General features: G+C 39.1%; 1 protein-coding gene across 3 annotated transcripts in view; it reads right to left on the reverse strand.

Moving 5' to 3' along the window:
• The window catches only part of KDM5A (lysine demethylase 5A), an 84388-nt gene that overhangs the window by 63043 nt on the left and 3829 nt on the right, over nucleotides 1–17516 (reverse strand). For all 3 annotated transcript variants that reach the window (XM_019925933.3, XM_019925926.3, XM_019925931.3), the window contains exons 3-6: nucleotides 16942–17064; nucleotides 9250–9420; nucleotides 7167–7301; nucleotides 999–1104 (exon numbers count right to left, since the gene is read on the reverse strand). In XM_019925933.3, the coding sequence (XP_019781492.1) occupies nucleotides 999–1104; nucleotides 7167–7301; nucleotides 9250–9420; nucleotides 16942–17064 (535 nt within the window). The remainder of the gene's footprint in view (nucleotides 1–998; nucleotides 1105–7166; nucleotides 7302–9249; nucleotides 9421–16941; nucleotides 17065–17516) is intronic.

Raw genomic sequence — 17516 nt, forward strand, 5'->3', positions numbered from 1 at the left:
TAGATAACTTGACCAAAATCACATAGCCAGTCAGCGGCAGACTTGGGACTCTAGTCCAGGCAATCAAGCTCCAGAGAGCGTAACTACTAATTCTACACTTGCCCATATGTAGTACTTATCAGGGACTAATCTGGGACTAGCTTTGAGATCACTGCCAGCTAATACAATTACAAACAGAAAAAAGATAAAGTCCTTAATCTTTTAAAAGAGCAATAGTAAACATTATACTGTATCTAGAAGTCCTATCACACTGAATGCTTTGCGAGTGATGGAAGAATATTACCTGATTATCCAGAGTTCAACCCACAATCTGAATAAAGACTTAGCCATATCATAAAATGCACAGTAATCAATATGACTTGTGATTATAGCAATTCATTAAATTCTTACACAGTAAAAACATATCCAACACAATCTTTGTTAAATTGAGCTTTAAAACTAACATGCACATAGAACTGTCAAACTTGATCTCCGCATTAGCAATTTTACTCACAAGTTTCTAACATGCTAAGCTGAGAGTACTAGGCATTCTTTAAACAGGTTACTTAAATGAAGTATCATAATATGTAAAGGCAATTAAAGAAAAATGTCAAAATTATGGTTAGAATCTAAATCATTAGCTCTCCCCAGTATATTTTGATACTAAAGGTCAGAGAAATCCTCTATTTCTCTTTAAATTTAAAAATAATAAGCTTTAGATTACCAGGTGAGAACCATTAATTTTGCAATTCTCTTATAAACTAGCCTTTAGAAACTACAATTTCTGTGTCATGTGTTAGACATGGAGGAGGAACTTTCTCTCTTCCAAAATATTACAAAAATTCAACATAATATGGCTCCTCACACCTTAAAATTATCTGCCACTAAAAAGGTGATCTGTCTAGGAACTATGCTGCCTAAGAAAATCCCAAGGCAGACTACGATCGAGTATCATATGAATCTTGTTATAACCATATTGTTGTACCTTATTTCTTTTCATGACCAAATAACAGATTTACCTTCTTTATCTTTTACTCCCATTGCCAAGCCCACAACCTTAGGCCCAGCCCCAAAAATCCGAAGTTTCTTCAGTTCCGTGTTTCTATTCACTTCTCCAGATTCTGACTAAAAAAAAATAAACTCACATTAGTCTAATTATTGTGATTCATAAATTTATTTTCTTACCCAGGAAAAGTCTCAAGATCCAATTCAAAATGAAGGAAAATTTTAATTTTTCTAAATCCACTTGCTGCCTCATTGCTGAAGTCACCAAAGCGCTCTGCAACACCCAGATTCCTTTCCACAAAAGAAAATCTACCTTTCATAAAAGCATAGTTGTCAATTAGGTTCTGTCCAGAGACAGACACTACTGGTAATTACTGGTGTAACAGTGGTAATAACTCGATAGAAATGCCCACTTCTAACTTGCTAATGGACACCCATCTTTGATTAGGGCAATTATGCCCATCCTAGGAGATGAATATTGACTGTCCTAAGTCAATCATGCCAATGCCATTTCTCTTTGTTGGCGATCACCTAGCTAAGGGTGGGAATGCTATCGTGTTCTAGCCAGTGAGACATAAGGAAGGTCTACTGCAAACCTCTGGGAAAGATTTTCGTCTTCTAATAAAAGAGAAAGCATCTCAAAGAGTAAGTCCTTTTGACCCAACTTCCTTCCCCACTGCTACAAGACTCAGTCTGATGGAAGCACAGCGCTGGACGCTACAGCAGCCACAATGCAATTAAGAGGAGATATATGTATCACCCATACACTGAAGAAGGCCAGGCAGGAAGATGGAAAGAGCTTGGCCCTTGATGACAATGTGAAGTTGCTATACGAATCCTAGAACTACTTATCTCTGAAAATCTAATGTGGAAAATGTGTCCGCATGTGAAAACTGTGTTGTCAATGTTTAAGCTACTGTCATTTGGCATTCTAGTACTTGAGGATTAAAGCATCATGACAGACACCAGTGTTACACCTTGAATTTAGATAATCTCTGAATGCAGGGTAATAATCAAAATTTACTTAAAATATACTTAGTCGATAAGAATAAAAATAAACCAGGATAAAATAGACTACTTTATAAGTCTATGGCGACCTAACAGCAGACAGACACAGGCAGCCTGGACTACTAAAAGAGCATATAAGAACCAAACCAACCAAAATGGCATTTCAAAATGTATCTTTAAACTCTGGTAGGCTGACTTGGTTATATTAACCTATAGTCAGTCCAATGAAAAACATTAACACTACACATTCTCTTTTTTTTTTTTTTTTTTGCAGTACACGGGCGTCTCACTGCTGTGGCCTCTCCTGCTGCGGAGCACAGGCTCCGGACACGCATGCTCAGCGGCCATGGCTCACGGGCCCAGCTGCTCCACGGCATGTGGGAGCCCCCCAGACCGGGGCACGAACCCGCGTCCCCTGCATCGGCAGGCGGACTCCCAACCACTGCGCCACCAGGGAAGCCCCTAACACTACACATTCTTTACCACTGTTAAAGCAAAGTACACAGTAATAAAAGCTAACATAGTGAGTATATAGTATATGCCATATCAAAGTATTCTAGTCAATTAATCCTTACAACCACCTTTTCAGACAGACAATAAAGTCCCCAAAAGTGGAAATAATATGACAACATTCTCTGATCTTACTGGCATAAAGCTAGAAATAACATCAAAAATCAAAAGGCCCGGGCTTCCCTGGTGGCGCAGTGGTTGAGAGTCCGCCTGCCGATGCAGGGGACACGGGTTCGTGCCCCGGTCCGGGAGGATCCCACATGCCGCGGAGCGGCTGGGCCTGTGAGCCATGGCTGCTGAGCCTGCGCGTCCGGAGCCTGTGCTCCACAACGGGAGAGGCCACAACAGTGAGAGGCCCGCGTACCGCAAAAAAAACAACAAAAAAAAACAAAATCAAAAGGCCCTTCCACCTGGAATTTTTTCTCTGTATATACATATATCACATATATCATATATCAGAATCTCTGGAACAAAGGAAAGAAATAATCACAGGAAATTCTATAGTCTTAAACACAGCAATCAAAGCAAAAGAGCAGGAATAAATGAATTAAGTCCCCAACTCAAAATGCTAAGAAAACAATTACAACACAAACCAAAAGAACTTTGTGATGCTAGATTAGGACTAGAATTATCAGTATGAGCTGAAAATATAAAGTCACAATTTTTAAAAATTGATTTCCCAGCCCTGGCCACCAGAAGGGGCTACAAGCAATGGTATCCCAGTAGGAACAAGCACACCTTGTGCTCAAATCTTGGCTTCTAAATACCATTTCCCACTAAAGTGAACCAGGATTCCTTGGAGAAATGGCTGATTCCAGGTCTAAGTCACGGCAAGAAGACAATGGGATTCTTTGTGCTAGAAAGTAAGTGCTCAAAAACTGATGGAGAGGGCTTCCCTGGTGGTGCAGTGGTTAAGAATCTGCCTGCCAATGCAGGGGACACGGGTTTGAGCCCTGGTCTGGGAAGATCCCACATGCCGTGGAGCAACTAAGCCCGTGAGCCGCAACTACTGAGCCTGCGCGTCTAGAGTCTGTGCTCCGCAACGGGAGAGGCCACGGCAGTGAGAAGCCCGCACACTGCAATGGAGAGTGGCCCCAGCTCGCCGCAACTAGAGAAAGCCTGCGCACAGCAACGAAGACCCAACACAGCCAAAAATAAATAAATTAATTAATTAATTAAAAAACAAAAAAAAAACTGATGGAGACTTGTCAAAGAACATATGAACCTCTTGAAGGGGCTCCCGCAGGCCAAATTTGGAACAATTCAAGTATCAAAAAGGAATAAAAAGTAGTAATAGGTTATAAGACATTTATCAAAAAAGTCATGCTCTATAGTGAGACTATAAAAGGAGGAGGGACACTCAAGGTTGGTTCCATAGGTATATACATTCATCAAAATTCATCAAGCTGTACACTTAAGATATACACATTTTACTGTATGAAAAATACTCAAGCGTGGGAGTAGAGTTTTTTTAAAGAAAAATGCTAACTAATAAACATAGAAGAAATGACAGAACCAGAAAATCACCTGGTTTGCAACCACCAGCATAATTAACTGAGGCAAGGATTATCAATGAATGTTAAAACTATTGGGTAAAACAAGTTAATGGAATAATGGAAATATTGTTATTGAAAAATAATGGAAAGTTAATGGAAAACAAGTTATTCCCACAGTCTTATAGTTTACTCTGATTACTTTTATTACAAGGAGAATAGTACATTATAATGAAGAAGTGCTGGCTCAAACTTAGTGTCACCAAAAATGGGACATACTGGCATTCTAATGTATAAGTGTTAAGGGTTTGGTCATTCTTGATATAAACAAACTGCAATCTCAGCTTTCAAGGAACTCATTCTAGTGAGGTCACAGAAAAAACCAATTAAAGCAGAGTATATCAAGCGATGTGATAGAGATGGGAAAGGGAAGTAGGATAACTTTCTTAACTTCCATTTCTTGTTTGGGAAACTATTCGATGGCTGTGCTTGTCACTATCACCAAGCTAGAAAATATTTTTTAAGAAAACAGATTTAGAAAAGGTGATAATGTTTGCGACATACTGAGTTTAGCTGTGTGTGGCCACCAAGGCATACATATACACACATGCACTCAAGACCCCTGGTGAACAGGGAAGAAGCACGGATGTCATGACTTATTTAGGAGCCCTGAGAGATAGGTAGTAACAAATCACAGGGTGGAAGAGACAGCTGAGTAGAGTGAAGATAAGGAAGACTGAGAGCACTACATGAAGGGCAGAGAGAAGAGATAACAAAGATTACTGAGGAGTGGTCAGAGAGTGACGAGGGAAACGAGAAGAGAGGTGTCACAGAAGCCAAAGAAAAAGCAAATTTCAAGAAATGCAAACATGATCAGAGATGAAGTAGGTTAAGAAATGAAAAAGGGGTCTCAGCATCTGACAATTATTAACTCTGTGGTAACTTGAATAGTGTAGTTTCAAGGAAATTATTTAGCTCAAAGTCAGATTACAGGGTTTAAAAACTAAACAGATACTGAGGAAACTGAGAAAATATAGATGATTTTCCAGGGAACTTCTTCATGAAAAGAGGCAAGGAGTAAGGAACTATCTAGGAAGAGGGCTTCTGTTTTTAAAGCCGGGAAGGATGGGAGTAGAAGGATTACCCTTGGAGAAAAAGGCACACTCTGCCCACAGAGATAGGTAGAGATTAAGAATGAACACCAGATAGTTTCATGTATGGGGCAAGAGGTTGAAGTTCTACCAGAAAGCCTTTACTGTCTTTCTGAAATAGAAGACTAGGAATGAGGCAGACTGGCAAAATTAATTAAGGACAAACTGCAAGGTGAAGAAATTCTTAATTGCAAATCCTCAAATGGTTCTAATATCAATCCAATATCAATCAATCTGACTACAGCAACAATTACTGCAATGGGTAAAAGTATTCTGTGTAGTCCCTATTGTTACATAATGAATGGCAATCATTATATAATCTGATGAAAGGCAATCAGAAATAAGCAGGACTTTTTTTTCATGGTTTCAGAAGGAACATCAAGGGATTTCACAAGCTGGCAACTGATTAAATGGGCCCACCTGGGGCAACTCTTCAAAGTTGAGTCACCATGTCAAAGAGACTAGTCTTCAAGTATTTCAGGTCTTAAGACAGAATCTTCACTATATACCCAAAGACGATCAGAACTTCTGAGATCAACCATGGTAATAAAAATCACTTAACAACCAAACCAGAGTTTACTAATTTAAAATAGAGCTATTGGGACTTCCCTGGTGGCGCAGTGGTTAAGAATCCACCTGCCAATTCAGGGGACACGGGTTCGAGCCCTAGTCCGGGAAGATCCCATATGCCACAGAGCAGCTAAGCCAGTGTGCCACCGCTACTGAGCCTGCACTCTAGAGCCCGCGAGCCACAACTACTGAAACCCGCACACCCCAGAGCCCACACGCCGCAACTACTGAAGCCCACATGCTCCAGGGCCTGCGTGCTGCAACTACTGAGCCCAAGTGCTGCAACTACTGAAGCCCACGCACCTAGAGCCCGTGCTCCGCAACCACAGAAGCCACCACAACGAGAAGCCCGTGCACCACAACGAAGAGTAGCCCCTGCTCGCCGCAATTAGAGAAAGCCCGCGCACAGCAATGGAGACCCGATGCAGTCAAAAAAAATAAATAAATTTTAAAATTAAAAAAATAAAATAGAGCTATCATTTTCCAAAAATTTCCATTAAATTCACATGCCCCATTCAAGACACCTACCTTTCTGCTATCAGAGTACCTAAGAAGCTAAATTATTAATCAGGAGGTTATTTAGCGAGCATAAACTCAGAACAAGGAAAGTAGACATGGCATGAAAGAGACATATCCCCTGAGCTACAGAAAAGCAAGATGAAGTATCATTAGCCTGCCTCTACAGTGACAGGACTCCTCACAACCCCAGATCCAGTATCTCTTGTTAATAGTGAACCCACTTTCCATGTGAACCACTTCCATCCTTAAATGTGTTTAGGACCCAGAAAAGCTGCTGTCCCAGTTCACCCATATGTTAATTTAAATGGGCCACATCTCAAGAGTCCTAAGGGCACCTCACTCTCCCCAGCCTACAGATTGTCTTTAACAAAAACCTTTAGAAACACAACTTCGAGGACCACAAAGAAATGGGAATAGGAAAAAGGTGGAGGGGAAGAGGGGCAGACAAAAAGAAATTAGAGCATTTTTCTTCCGATGTATTCATTAGGCTTTAAAATTATTCCAGGTCACAAGAACACTGTAGAAATTACACTGGAATGGTTCGGAGACTAAGAAACTTACCCACTGGTTTTTAAAGGAATGATGAGTAAAGATAAAACCACTCTTTCCTATTCTTCTCACTTATACTAACCACGAAAATAAAATATACTAGAATTCATCAGCATGTCTATGAAATTGGCCCTACAGTATCCAGAGTCACTCTCTGAACCGCCCCCCCTGTCATAGCTGTTCAAAATTAACAAAGAACTCTCTAAATCAAATCAGACTGAAGTTTACAATCCCTTCCTCGTTCATCTCAAAGGTATATGGAAACGCGTCTCCGAGTTTTAAAGAACGACAGCACGTGAATGACCTCCCAGAGCCAAGTAAGTGTTCTGCACAGTCAACACTCTAGAAACGCCTGTCAAAAGCGGCCCATGGAAACTGATACCTGAGACTTGACACGCCTTGTTCTCTTCGGCAGAATGTTCACTCTTGTGCCCGGCTCTGGGGGAGTTTGGACATCAGTGCCAAGAACCTCAGGCTCCACTTTTTCCTTAAGATCTAAATTAGGCATTTGTACACCCTAAAGAATTGAGAGCACAGGAAGAGGGCAGATTCACTTGTAAGAAATCAGATTTGAGAATAAGGAGAAAAATAATAAATTTCTAAAAAATCCCTAAAACTACATGAAACCAGATGACAACTCTCCCACCAAACTGATCTATAGATTCAAGACAATCCCTATCAAAATCCTAGCAGGCTTCTGTTGTAGAAATTGAGAAGTGGATCCCAAAATTTATGTGGAAATGCAAATTGTTTGGAAATTTTGAAAAAAGAACCAAGCTGGAGGACTTACACTACCAGATATCTAAACTTACTATAAAGCTATGGTACTCAAGACAGCATAGTATTGGTGTTAGGGTAAAACATACAGATCAAACAAAGAACAAAACAGACTAGAAATAAACCCACATATTTATAGTCAACTGATTCTCAACAAAGGTGCCAAGGTAAATCACCTTGGTAAGGTAAATGGGAGAAGGGTAGTCTTTTAACAAATGGTGCTGGAACAATTGGATATTCCTATACCCCCTCTCCGCTGCCCCCAAAATGAACTTATACCTTTAACTCAGACTATACACAAAAAAACGACTCAAAATGGGTCACAGACCTAAACATAAAAGCTAAAACTATAAAAAAAAAACACTTGGCCTTAGGTGAAGAAAAGATTTTCTTAGATATGATAACAGAAGCACAATCCATAAAAAGGGAGAAAATCAATAGATTACTCTTCAAACAGACACCATTATAAATGAAAAGACAAACCACAAACTAAAGAAAATATTTATAAAATCATACATCTGATAAAGGACTTATATCCAGACTATTTAGCAAAATCTTAAAACAAGTATAAAATGACTGACAACCCAATAAAAAAAAGATTTGAGCAGACAGTTCATCAAGGAAGATATACAAATGGCTAATATACACATGAAAAGATACACAACACCATTAGTCATTAGGGAAATAAAATTAAAACCACAATGAGATACCACTACACACCCACTAGAATGGCTGTAAGCAAAAAAACTGACAATACCAAGTGTTGGCAAAGATGTGCAGAAACTGGAAGCCTCTACATTACTGGCGGGAATGTAAAATGGTTCAGCCACTTTGGAATACAGTTCGGCAGTTTCTTAAAAAGTTAAACATAAACTTACCGTATAACCCAGCAATTCCACTCCTAGGTATCTACCCAAGAGAAATGAAAACGTATGTCCACACAAAGACTAGTACATGAATATTCATAGCATTATTCATAACAGCCATAAACTGGAAACAATCCAAATGTCCATAAGTGATAAATGAATAAACAAATGTGGTATATCCATACAACAGAGTATTATTCAGCCATAAAGAGGAATGAAGTACGAATACTAAAACATAGATGAACCTTAAAAACATTAGGCTAAGTGAAAAAAGCCATACACAAAATCATACTGTATGATTCCATGTACATGAAATTTCTAGAAAAGGCAAAACTATAGAGCCAGAAAGCAGATCAGGAGTTGTCCAGGTTTGAGGGTAGAAGAACCAGCTATAAACAAACACAAAGGAATTTTGGGAGCTGATGGAAGTGTTCTAAAACTGGATGGTGATGATAGTTGCATAAATGTATAATTTACTAAAGCTTATTGACTGTGTACCTATAATAGGTGAATTCTGTAGTATGTAAATTATACCTCAATAAAGCTGTTCAAAAAAAAATACATGAAACCAAGTGGAGGAATTTTTTTAAAAGCGTAAGTCTTGCATAAGCTTACACATTTAAATAAGAAAACTTTCTTCATTCCCATTAGCCTTTATCTTGTAAACCACCAAAAATAGCTGTGATTTTTAAACTACACCTTGCTCCCCCCAAATTTCAGTACCTGGTGAAATCATAGCCAATTGCTATCTTGTTATAGTAAACAATCTAAAGTTTATATATGGCAGAGTGGATTTATCCTAAAAAAAGTGATGCATCTCACCATAAGGCTGACACCAGACTGGAAAAGCTCATATGGGTAGAGAATTCTTTCATAATGTGACTTCAAAAGAGACCCAGTTCCTTTTCCTGGCAGATATCCCAAGCGGCTACCCACTTTAGACCATTTCTTCTCTTTGGTGACCATTTCAAAACCACCTTTGCTGGCAACAATCTGAAAAGAAAGTAAAAATTATTTAGGGAAAGAGGTAGATTCATGTATTCTGACTCTACATCTTGTCTGCTAAATGGAAAAATTATTCTGGGCCTAGATTTTATATTTCCTTTCAAGAAATATGTGACAAAATTGAAACTCATCAACATTTAAAGTATGGAAAAGAGACAATAACTTTTGGAAGTTTTAAACTCTATTACTGGCCACTGTGCGTACCTTCAATGAACCAAGCATTCAAAAATATTTAATGAATTTATGCTTTGCACACTATGCACCTTGAGAAAATTAAATACATACATGTACTCTATATCCACATGGAATTCAAAATATAAATAAAAATTAAAAACAGACCAAGTATAGACATGTGAATGTTATTATATAATATAAAGTGAATGTAAATCCCGATACTAGAAAATATAGCAACTAACTTACAGGATTTAACAAAAATGTCAAACAAACAGTGGATTCAGAGGATATTTTGAAAAAGAGGCTGTAATTTTTCAAAAAGAGAAAGGCTTTACACAGAATATTATAAAGAAATGATGGGGAAAAATAAATTCCGGAGATGTACTAGAACATAGCACAGAATGTATTAAGGTAGGAAGTAATGGGATAAATTGGCCAATTTTTGCTGAATGCTCACATCAAACCAGCCACAGTATAGAGCAGACATGTACCCAGGCCCCCATCTTCCAGAAACTGATATGTACATCTCTCACATTCTAAAATATAGGCAGTTTTCAGTTTCACTGATGACAGAATAAAGAGTGTGATTAAGTTATTTGAATTCAAAGCAATTTTCCTCTTTGAGTGTACACTACTGTATTCTACTATATCAAAAAGTTAAGGGAAAAATTAAACAGAATTACCATATGACCCAGCAATTCCACCTCTAGGGAGATAGCCAAAAGAACTGACAGCAGGGATTCAAACAGTACTTGCATACCAGTGTTCACAGGAGCATTATTCACAATAGCCAAAAGGTAGAAACAACCCAAATATCCATCAAGAGATGAACGGATAAAAAAAAATGTGGTAAAGGCGTACGTGGAATATTATTCAGCCTTAAAAATGCATGAAACTCTGATACATGTGACAACATGGATGAACCCTGAAAACATTATGCTAAGTGAAATAACACAAACACAAAAAGATGAATATTGTATGATCCCATTTAAATGAGATAACCTAGCATAAGTGAATTCATAGAAAGTATGATAATGGTTTTACCAGGTGCTACAGGGAGGGGAAAGTTCTGGAAATGGACAGTAGTGATGGTTGTACAACACTTTGAAAATATCTAAGGCCATAAGATTGTACACTGAAAAGCAGTAAACAGTTATGTACGTTTCACCACAACTTTTTTTTAAAGGCTAAGAGCATGGACTCCAGAGCCAGATTACCAGAGTTCAAATCCCAGCTCTGCTAACTCAGTAGCTGTATGACCTTGGGTAAGTTACATAATTTGCATCTCAGACTCCTCACCATTATTAAAAGAGTAATAATAACAGTATCTATTCCTTATTATGAGGCTGCTGTGAAGACAAATTAAAACATGAAAAGCACCAGAACAGGGACTTCCCTGGTGGTGCAGTGGTTAAGACTCCACGCTCCCAATGCAGGGGGCCCGGGTTCGATTCCTGGTCGGGGAACTAGATCCCACATGCATGCCACAACTAAGAGTTCGCATGCCGCGACAAAGATTCCACGTGCAGCAACGAAGATCCCGTGTGCGGCAACTAAGACACAGCGCAGCCAAAATGAATGAATGAATGGATGGCACCGGGACACAGTAAACACTGTATCAATGTTGGCTGTATTATAAATGTCTGTGTGGGGGGGAAGTTGGGGGTTGGGGGGAGAATATACATGCTATAAATAAGTAAAGGATACGTTTTCTACTATTGTGCTTAGGATTTTATTATAGCAAAGATGAAACTATAGCCAAAGGAAAATTCTCCTCCAGTGAAGTATCTGAAAGCTTGATAGAAACACAGAAGTTCATGTGCACAGGAGTGGAACCCATCTTCAATTTTTTAGCTTTTCTTATTACATCCTCAAAGAAGCTCCCTCTGTTAATGAGAGCCAACCAGGGAAAAATCATGTAGAGAAAAAAATTTATTTTTCAGGGCTTCCCTGGTGGCGCAGTGGTTGGGAGTCCGCCTGCCAATACAGGGGACGCGGGTTCGTGCCCCGGTCCGGGAAGATCCCACATGCCGTGGAGCGGCTGGGCCCGTGAGCCATGGCCACTGAGTCTGCGCGTCCGGAGCCTGTGCTCCGCAACGAGAGAGGCCACAACAGTGAGAGGCCCGCATACCACAAAAAAAAAAAAAATTATTTTTCAAATTTTGTAGTGTAGAGGAAGACACATTAAGGGTGGTTTGGATAGAGGGCTGTCTGGAAGCAAATGGATGAGTGAGAATGCCTTTCATTCATAGCTTCCCAGGGTTTCTACTCTGTCAGCTACAGTTCTAGGTGCTGGAGATACAGCTATGAATAAAATAAAGATCTTTGCCCTGTTGGAGCTTACAGCCTAGTGGAAGACTAAACATAACATGTCAATTTTGAAGTGACAAATGCTGTGAAAAAAATTTTAAAGAGTAATTTAAAAGCCTCCCAAGTAGGAGAATGAGGGTAAATTGAAGCATCAAACAGTCACAAAATGCCTCATTATGAAGGTGAAACTTGAGCAAAGACTTGAAGGAGGTGAAGCAGTTACCCAAGCAGATATACAGGGCAGGGAACAGCCAGAGTAAAGGCCCCATGAGGAGCCTGCCTAGCATGTTGAGGAGCAATAAGGAAACCACTGTGGCTGAAGCAAGTGGGGAGGAGCAGTAAAAGTCTAAGAGAGGAAACAGGAGCCCTCTCAGTAATCTGCATTTCCCAACACAATTACATAATAATCTGCTCCTGTCAGTAATGATATAGCTGCACGGATCCAGTCATGCTTCCCACCCAGCTCTGACCATTTCTGGCACACAGCTGTGACAATGACAGCACCATAATCGGGGATGGCCAAGGGTAAGACAAAACTAACAAAGAAATCAAAGCCATGACTTTGGCTTCATGTTTAGATACTCTGTAACAATCTAACCGGGCCTAATACTATAAAAACACACAAAACCTTAATACTTGCTTTTCTTCAGCTGAGAGATTCAAGGATTACCATGCACAATTTCAAAATATAAACCATTTATTCCAAACATTTGCCATGCACTATATCACACCACTGTCATTAGAAAAACATCACATGACCCATGCCCTATAAAGAAATACACGGCATGCACTTAAACTGAACACAATGAAGACAGCCCCTTAATTAAAACTTAACAAAAGAGTAATGCCACTCAAGGCCAAAATTTCAGTCCAATGAAAAACTAACTCCAGTTAGCAAGAGACAATTTTAACAGACGAAAAACAGCAGCAGTCTTCTACTTAAAAGCTCCCTCTCAAAGCTCCACTAAAAAGGAAGGGACAAAAAGGCATACTCCCAAGAGGACAAAAAGACCAAGAGAAAAGCAGATGTAGGAATGATCATCTAGCAAGCAAAAACAAAAAAACAGACGAAAAAGCCCCAAGCACTTGCAACAGAAGAAAGCTAACGAGAAGCTTTCGCAACATAGAACCTGGAAAGGCTTAAGAAATGGAAGCAGCAGTACCTTTAAAATTAAATTTTAGAAGAACAGTGTTGACTGAAAACCTGTGTAAAAGCAATCAGACCTCCCCCGGTTAGCACGCCAGGCAACCATCCCTCTCCAACAACAGCAGAAGCCTGGAGATTTACTCTCAGGAGAGTTTGAAAAGAAGGGACTCCTAACCTAAGAAAGAAACAGGTAAGTAAAGTAGAGGATCGGTCTAACAGTCTCACATCCAACCAATAAGAGTTCAAAAAGAAAGAAAAAGTAAGTGGAACAAACCGTCAAAGAGTTAACACAAGAAAAGTTACAAGAACTCAAAGAGGTGAGTTCAGATTAAAAAGGTCATCAAGTGCAATCAACATATTCAATGAAAATTAACACATACCACCGCATATCCACTGTGAAATCTCAAAACACTGGGAATGAAGATTAGACCGTGTCTTCAAGAAAAAGTCACAAGAATTAATATAGCATCATTCTTCTCAACAGCAACACTGGAAGCTAGAAGACTATGAAGTAAAGCTTTCAAAATACAATTCTGAAGTAAAATGATTTGCAGTCTAGACTCTAAACCCACCAAACTACCAATGAAGTTTAAGAGCAGAACACTTTCAGACAAGCAAAAAGTTTACATTCCATTTTTCTTCTTGCTCATCAAACTAGGAGAAGAAATGTTTTACTAAAATAGGAATAAACCAAGTAATACGAAGACTTAAAACAAGGAGAAAGACAAAGGGAATTCCCAGAATGATAATAGTGAAAGAAGTTCTAAGCTGAGAGCTGACCTTAAAAAAAAAACCAAAAAACTAGTCTGGACTGGAGCGGGAAAGAGAACTCCAGAGGAAGGGATCCAAGAAGGAAAGGAAACTGGCAGATTTTCTGATGGGTGAGAGCACACTGAGAGATTTATACTTCTGGAAAATCTGAAAATAAAGTTTTAATAGTCACAAGGAAAACTTACAAAATGAAGAAAGGCAACGGGACTCTTAAGTCCAAGGAAAATAAAAACTGGTAACATAATTATAGCACACTATTAACATGAGACATAATCATAGCACACCATTAGGCACAAGTACAAATAAATTTGTATTTATACAGTCACAGCAATAATTTCTGATTAATAAAAAATTGACCTAACTACACTATAAGGGAATAGGGGACCTGAAGTACATAAGAATTTAATTTTTATACCCATTGCCAATCTCTAATAGTATGCAATCAGTACGTATAAGATATTTAACACTTAAAAATGAAGAAATAGCATAATGAGCATGGTTTTTTTGAAATATGGAGATCAAAATCAAACAGCTAAAAGAAATGAAAGTGATTAGCTCTAAGGAGTAGTAAAGAGAGTGGAGAGATGAAGAAGGGAGAATGCTGGTTTTTATTTTAAGCTTTATTTTTTTTTTAATGTATTATTTTGACAAAAATTTCTTCTAAAAATGGCTAGACTAATGTTCCTTGCTGCACTGATTATAAACAGTAATTGTTAATGCAGAATTCCACTAAATTACAGACATTCCAAGTAACACTTTTTACTATCAAAAATAACCAGGGAGAAAGACAAAGTGACTTAATCAAAACAGGAAACAATCACATTGATAATTTAATGACTCAGGAGATTGAAAATCTGCTTCCCGCTAAAAAGTAGTGGAAATCAAAGTGTGTCAAAATCACGTCTAAGGGCTTCCCTGGTGGCGCAGTGGTTGAGAGTCTGCCTGGCGATGCAGGGAACATGGGTTCGTGCCCCGGTACAGGAAGATCCCACATGCCGCGGAGCGGCTGGTCCCGTAAGCCATGGCAGCTAAGCCTGCGCATCCGGAGCCTGTGCTCCGCAGCGGGAGAGGCCACAGCAGTGAGCGGCCCGCGTACCGCAAAAAAAGAATCCACCTGCCAATGCAGGGGACACGGGTTGGAGCCCTGGTCCGGGAAGATCCCACATGCCACGTAGCAACTAAGCCCGCGAGCCACAACTAACTGAAGCCCGCGCGCCTAGAGCCCGTGCTCCACAAGAGAAGCCACCGCAATGAGGAGCCCACGCACAACAATGAAGAGTAGCCCCCGCTTGCAGCAATTAGAGAAAAGCCCGCGCGCAGCAATGAAGACCCAATGCAGCCAAAAAAAAGAAAAGTTAGTAGGTAAGTTTTCACTGAATAGAAATGTCAAAAAAGAGAATTCTCAAAACAAATTTTTTATCCTAATGGTTTCCTACAAGACAAAAACCTATCCCTCAAATTCACTATAATTTGCCCGTTGGTATCATAGTTTTTTTGTTTGTTTGTTTGTTTGTTTGTTTGTTTGGGTACGCGGGCCTCTCACCGCCGTGACCTCTTCCCATTGCGGAGCACAGGCTCCGGACGCGCAGGCTCAGCGGCCATGGCTCACAGGCCCAGCCGCTCCACGGCATGTGGGATCCTCCCGGACCAGGGCACGAACCCGTGTCCCCTGCATCGCCAGGCAGACTCTCAACCACTGCGCCACCAGGGAAGCCCCAGTATCACAGTTTTTTTATACAACTGCATGACATGATTTTCACAGTCCTTTATTACTGATATCATTACCTTACTGATAAAATAAGCCTAGCACTGCTATTTTAGCGTAAGATTATACTTTCCAAAATGCTTAGTACTACATAAAAGAAAAATTCTAGAGAATTCTGACCTGACATTAATTTTTAAATGTATCATAAAAAATAATTTAAATATAATTATTCTAGCATTTTTTTTCCTTGAAAGTGGAAGCTTCCTAAAGTGAGAATAAATTTTTACTTCAAAACAGCCTATCAATCATAGCATATGAAAGGTCACAAAAATAAGTTGTTTTGGGACATCCCTGGTAGCACAGTGGTTAAGAATCTGCCTGCCAATGCAAGGTACACGGGTTCGAGCCCTGGTCCAGGAAGATCCCACATGCCGCAGAGCAACTAAGCCCGCGTGCCACAACTACTGAGCCTACGCTCTAGAGCCCGTGCACCACAACTACTGAGCCTGCGCAACACAACTACTGAAGCCTGTGCTCTAGAGCCCACAAGCCACAACTACTGAGCCCGCCAGGTACAATTACTGAAGCCCACGCGCCTAGAGCCCATGCTCCGCAACAAGAGAAGCCACCGCAATGAGGAGCCCATGCACCGCAACGAAGAGTAGCCCCCGCTCGCCGCAACTAGAGAAAGCCCACGCGCAGCAACAAAGACCCAACACAGCCATAAATAAATAAATACGTACATAAATAAATATATAAAAAATAAATTGTTCTGCAAAATTCCTCAGATAATCAAGCTATCTTCATTCACAAGTCAGAGCAGTCATAGATTTTTCTTATTGTATTAACAAAATATGTTGTCAAGGTCATCGTTACAAACCCTGTTGCAGGTCAGTTAGTTTTTTTCACATTAGGGAACGTAACATTACAAAGTTAATATTCATCCTACTGGATAATGCTGCCCTCAGTTAACCACTAACACTACTTACAGGTATTATTAATACAACTGGTATGTACCACACATGAGAATGCTGAGTGACATTAATCTCTTTAATATACCAAATTTTCAATTAAGAAGCAGAAAAAAAGCTGACAAACTCAATATAGGACATTGTTCATTTCATACAAAATAATATTAGGATGTCTCTGTCATTTCTTTTGCATACTGTGTAAACAGAACCTACTATTCTGAGTAGCTATTAAATATTAATCTCATAACAAACTATAAAATAGATTTTAAAAATAACTTGGAAATCTATCATTTCCATTTACTCATGCTTGCATTTCATTGTCAAACAAATCCTACATAGGAAGCGATGTTTTCCATCAAGTATATCTGAAATTCCTAATTTCATAAATTCACCAGCCCCTGTTCAATTTCTTAACAAAGTACAAGCCTCACCTTGCTTAAAGCATAGAGATCCAGAATTTTTCTCTCCACCACAGGGATCTTGAGGGTAGACCCCTGAAGCTCCCAAAATTTTGCTAGTTGATCCAAGAAGTCCAATCTCACTCTGGTCATTGCCTGAGATTATTAAAATACAGAAATGAGAGATAGGAATTAAGTTTTAGTGAAAGTAAATGAGTTTTACTTAACAAAGGTACTCATTTCTTTAAAGAAATTCAGACTTCTCATTACTGCTTAGTCCAACGTTATAAGTCAATAAAAAAGAAGCAAAATACTTCTATTAAACTTTACTAAGACAAAAAAGTTACTCTAATATATGTGAAAAGTTCTCATATTATCAACCACAGCAATTTTTTGTAAAAGTTAACTTTAAGCTAATCAGAAAATTTAGTAAATCGAATTATTTTTTCTAAGCATTTTCTAAGCATTCTAAACCTGTCATTTCATCTAGAGATAATATGCATACTTCAAGTACACCAACTCTCCACCTCACTGATATTAAGATCCTCCATCAAATATCTTATAAGAGACTAAAGGAAATAAAAAAAGGTATTAAAATCTCAAAAAAT

This window comes from Tursiops truncatus, chromosome 11 (genome assembly GCF_011762595.2).
Source record: "Tursiops truncatus isolate mTurTru1 chromosome 11, mTurTru1.mat.Y, whole genome shotgun sequence".
Lineage (NCBI taxonomy): Eukaryota > Metazoa > Chordata > Mammalia > Artiodactyla > Delphinidae > Tursiops > Tursiops truncatus.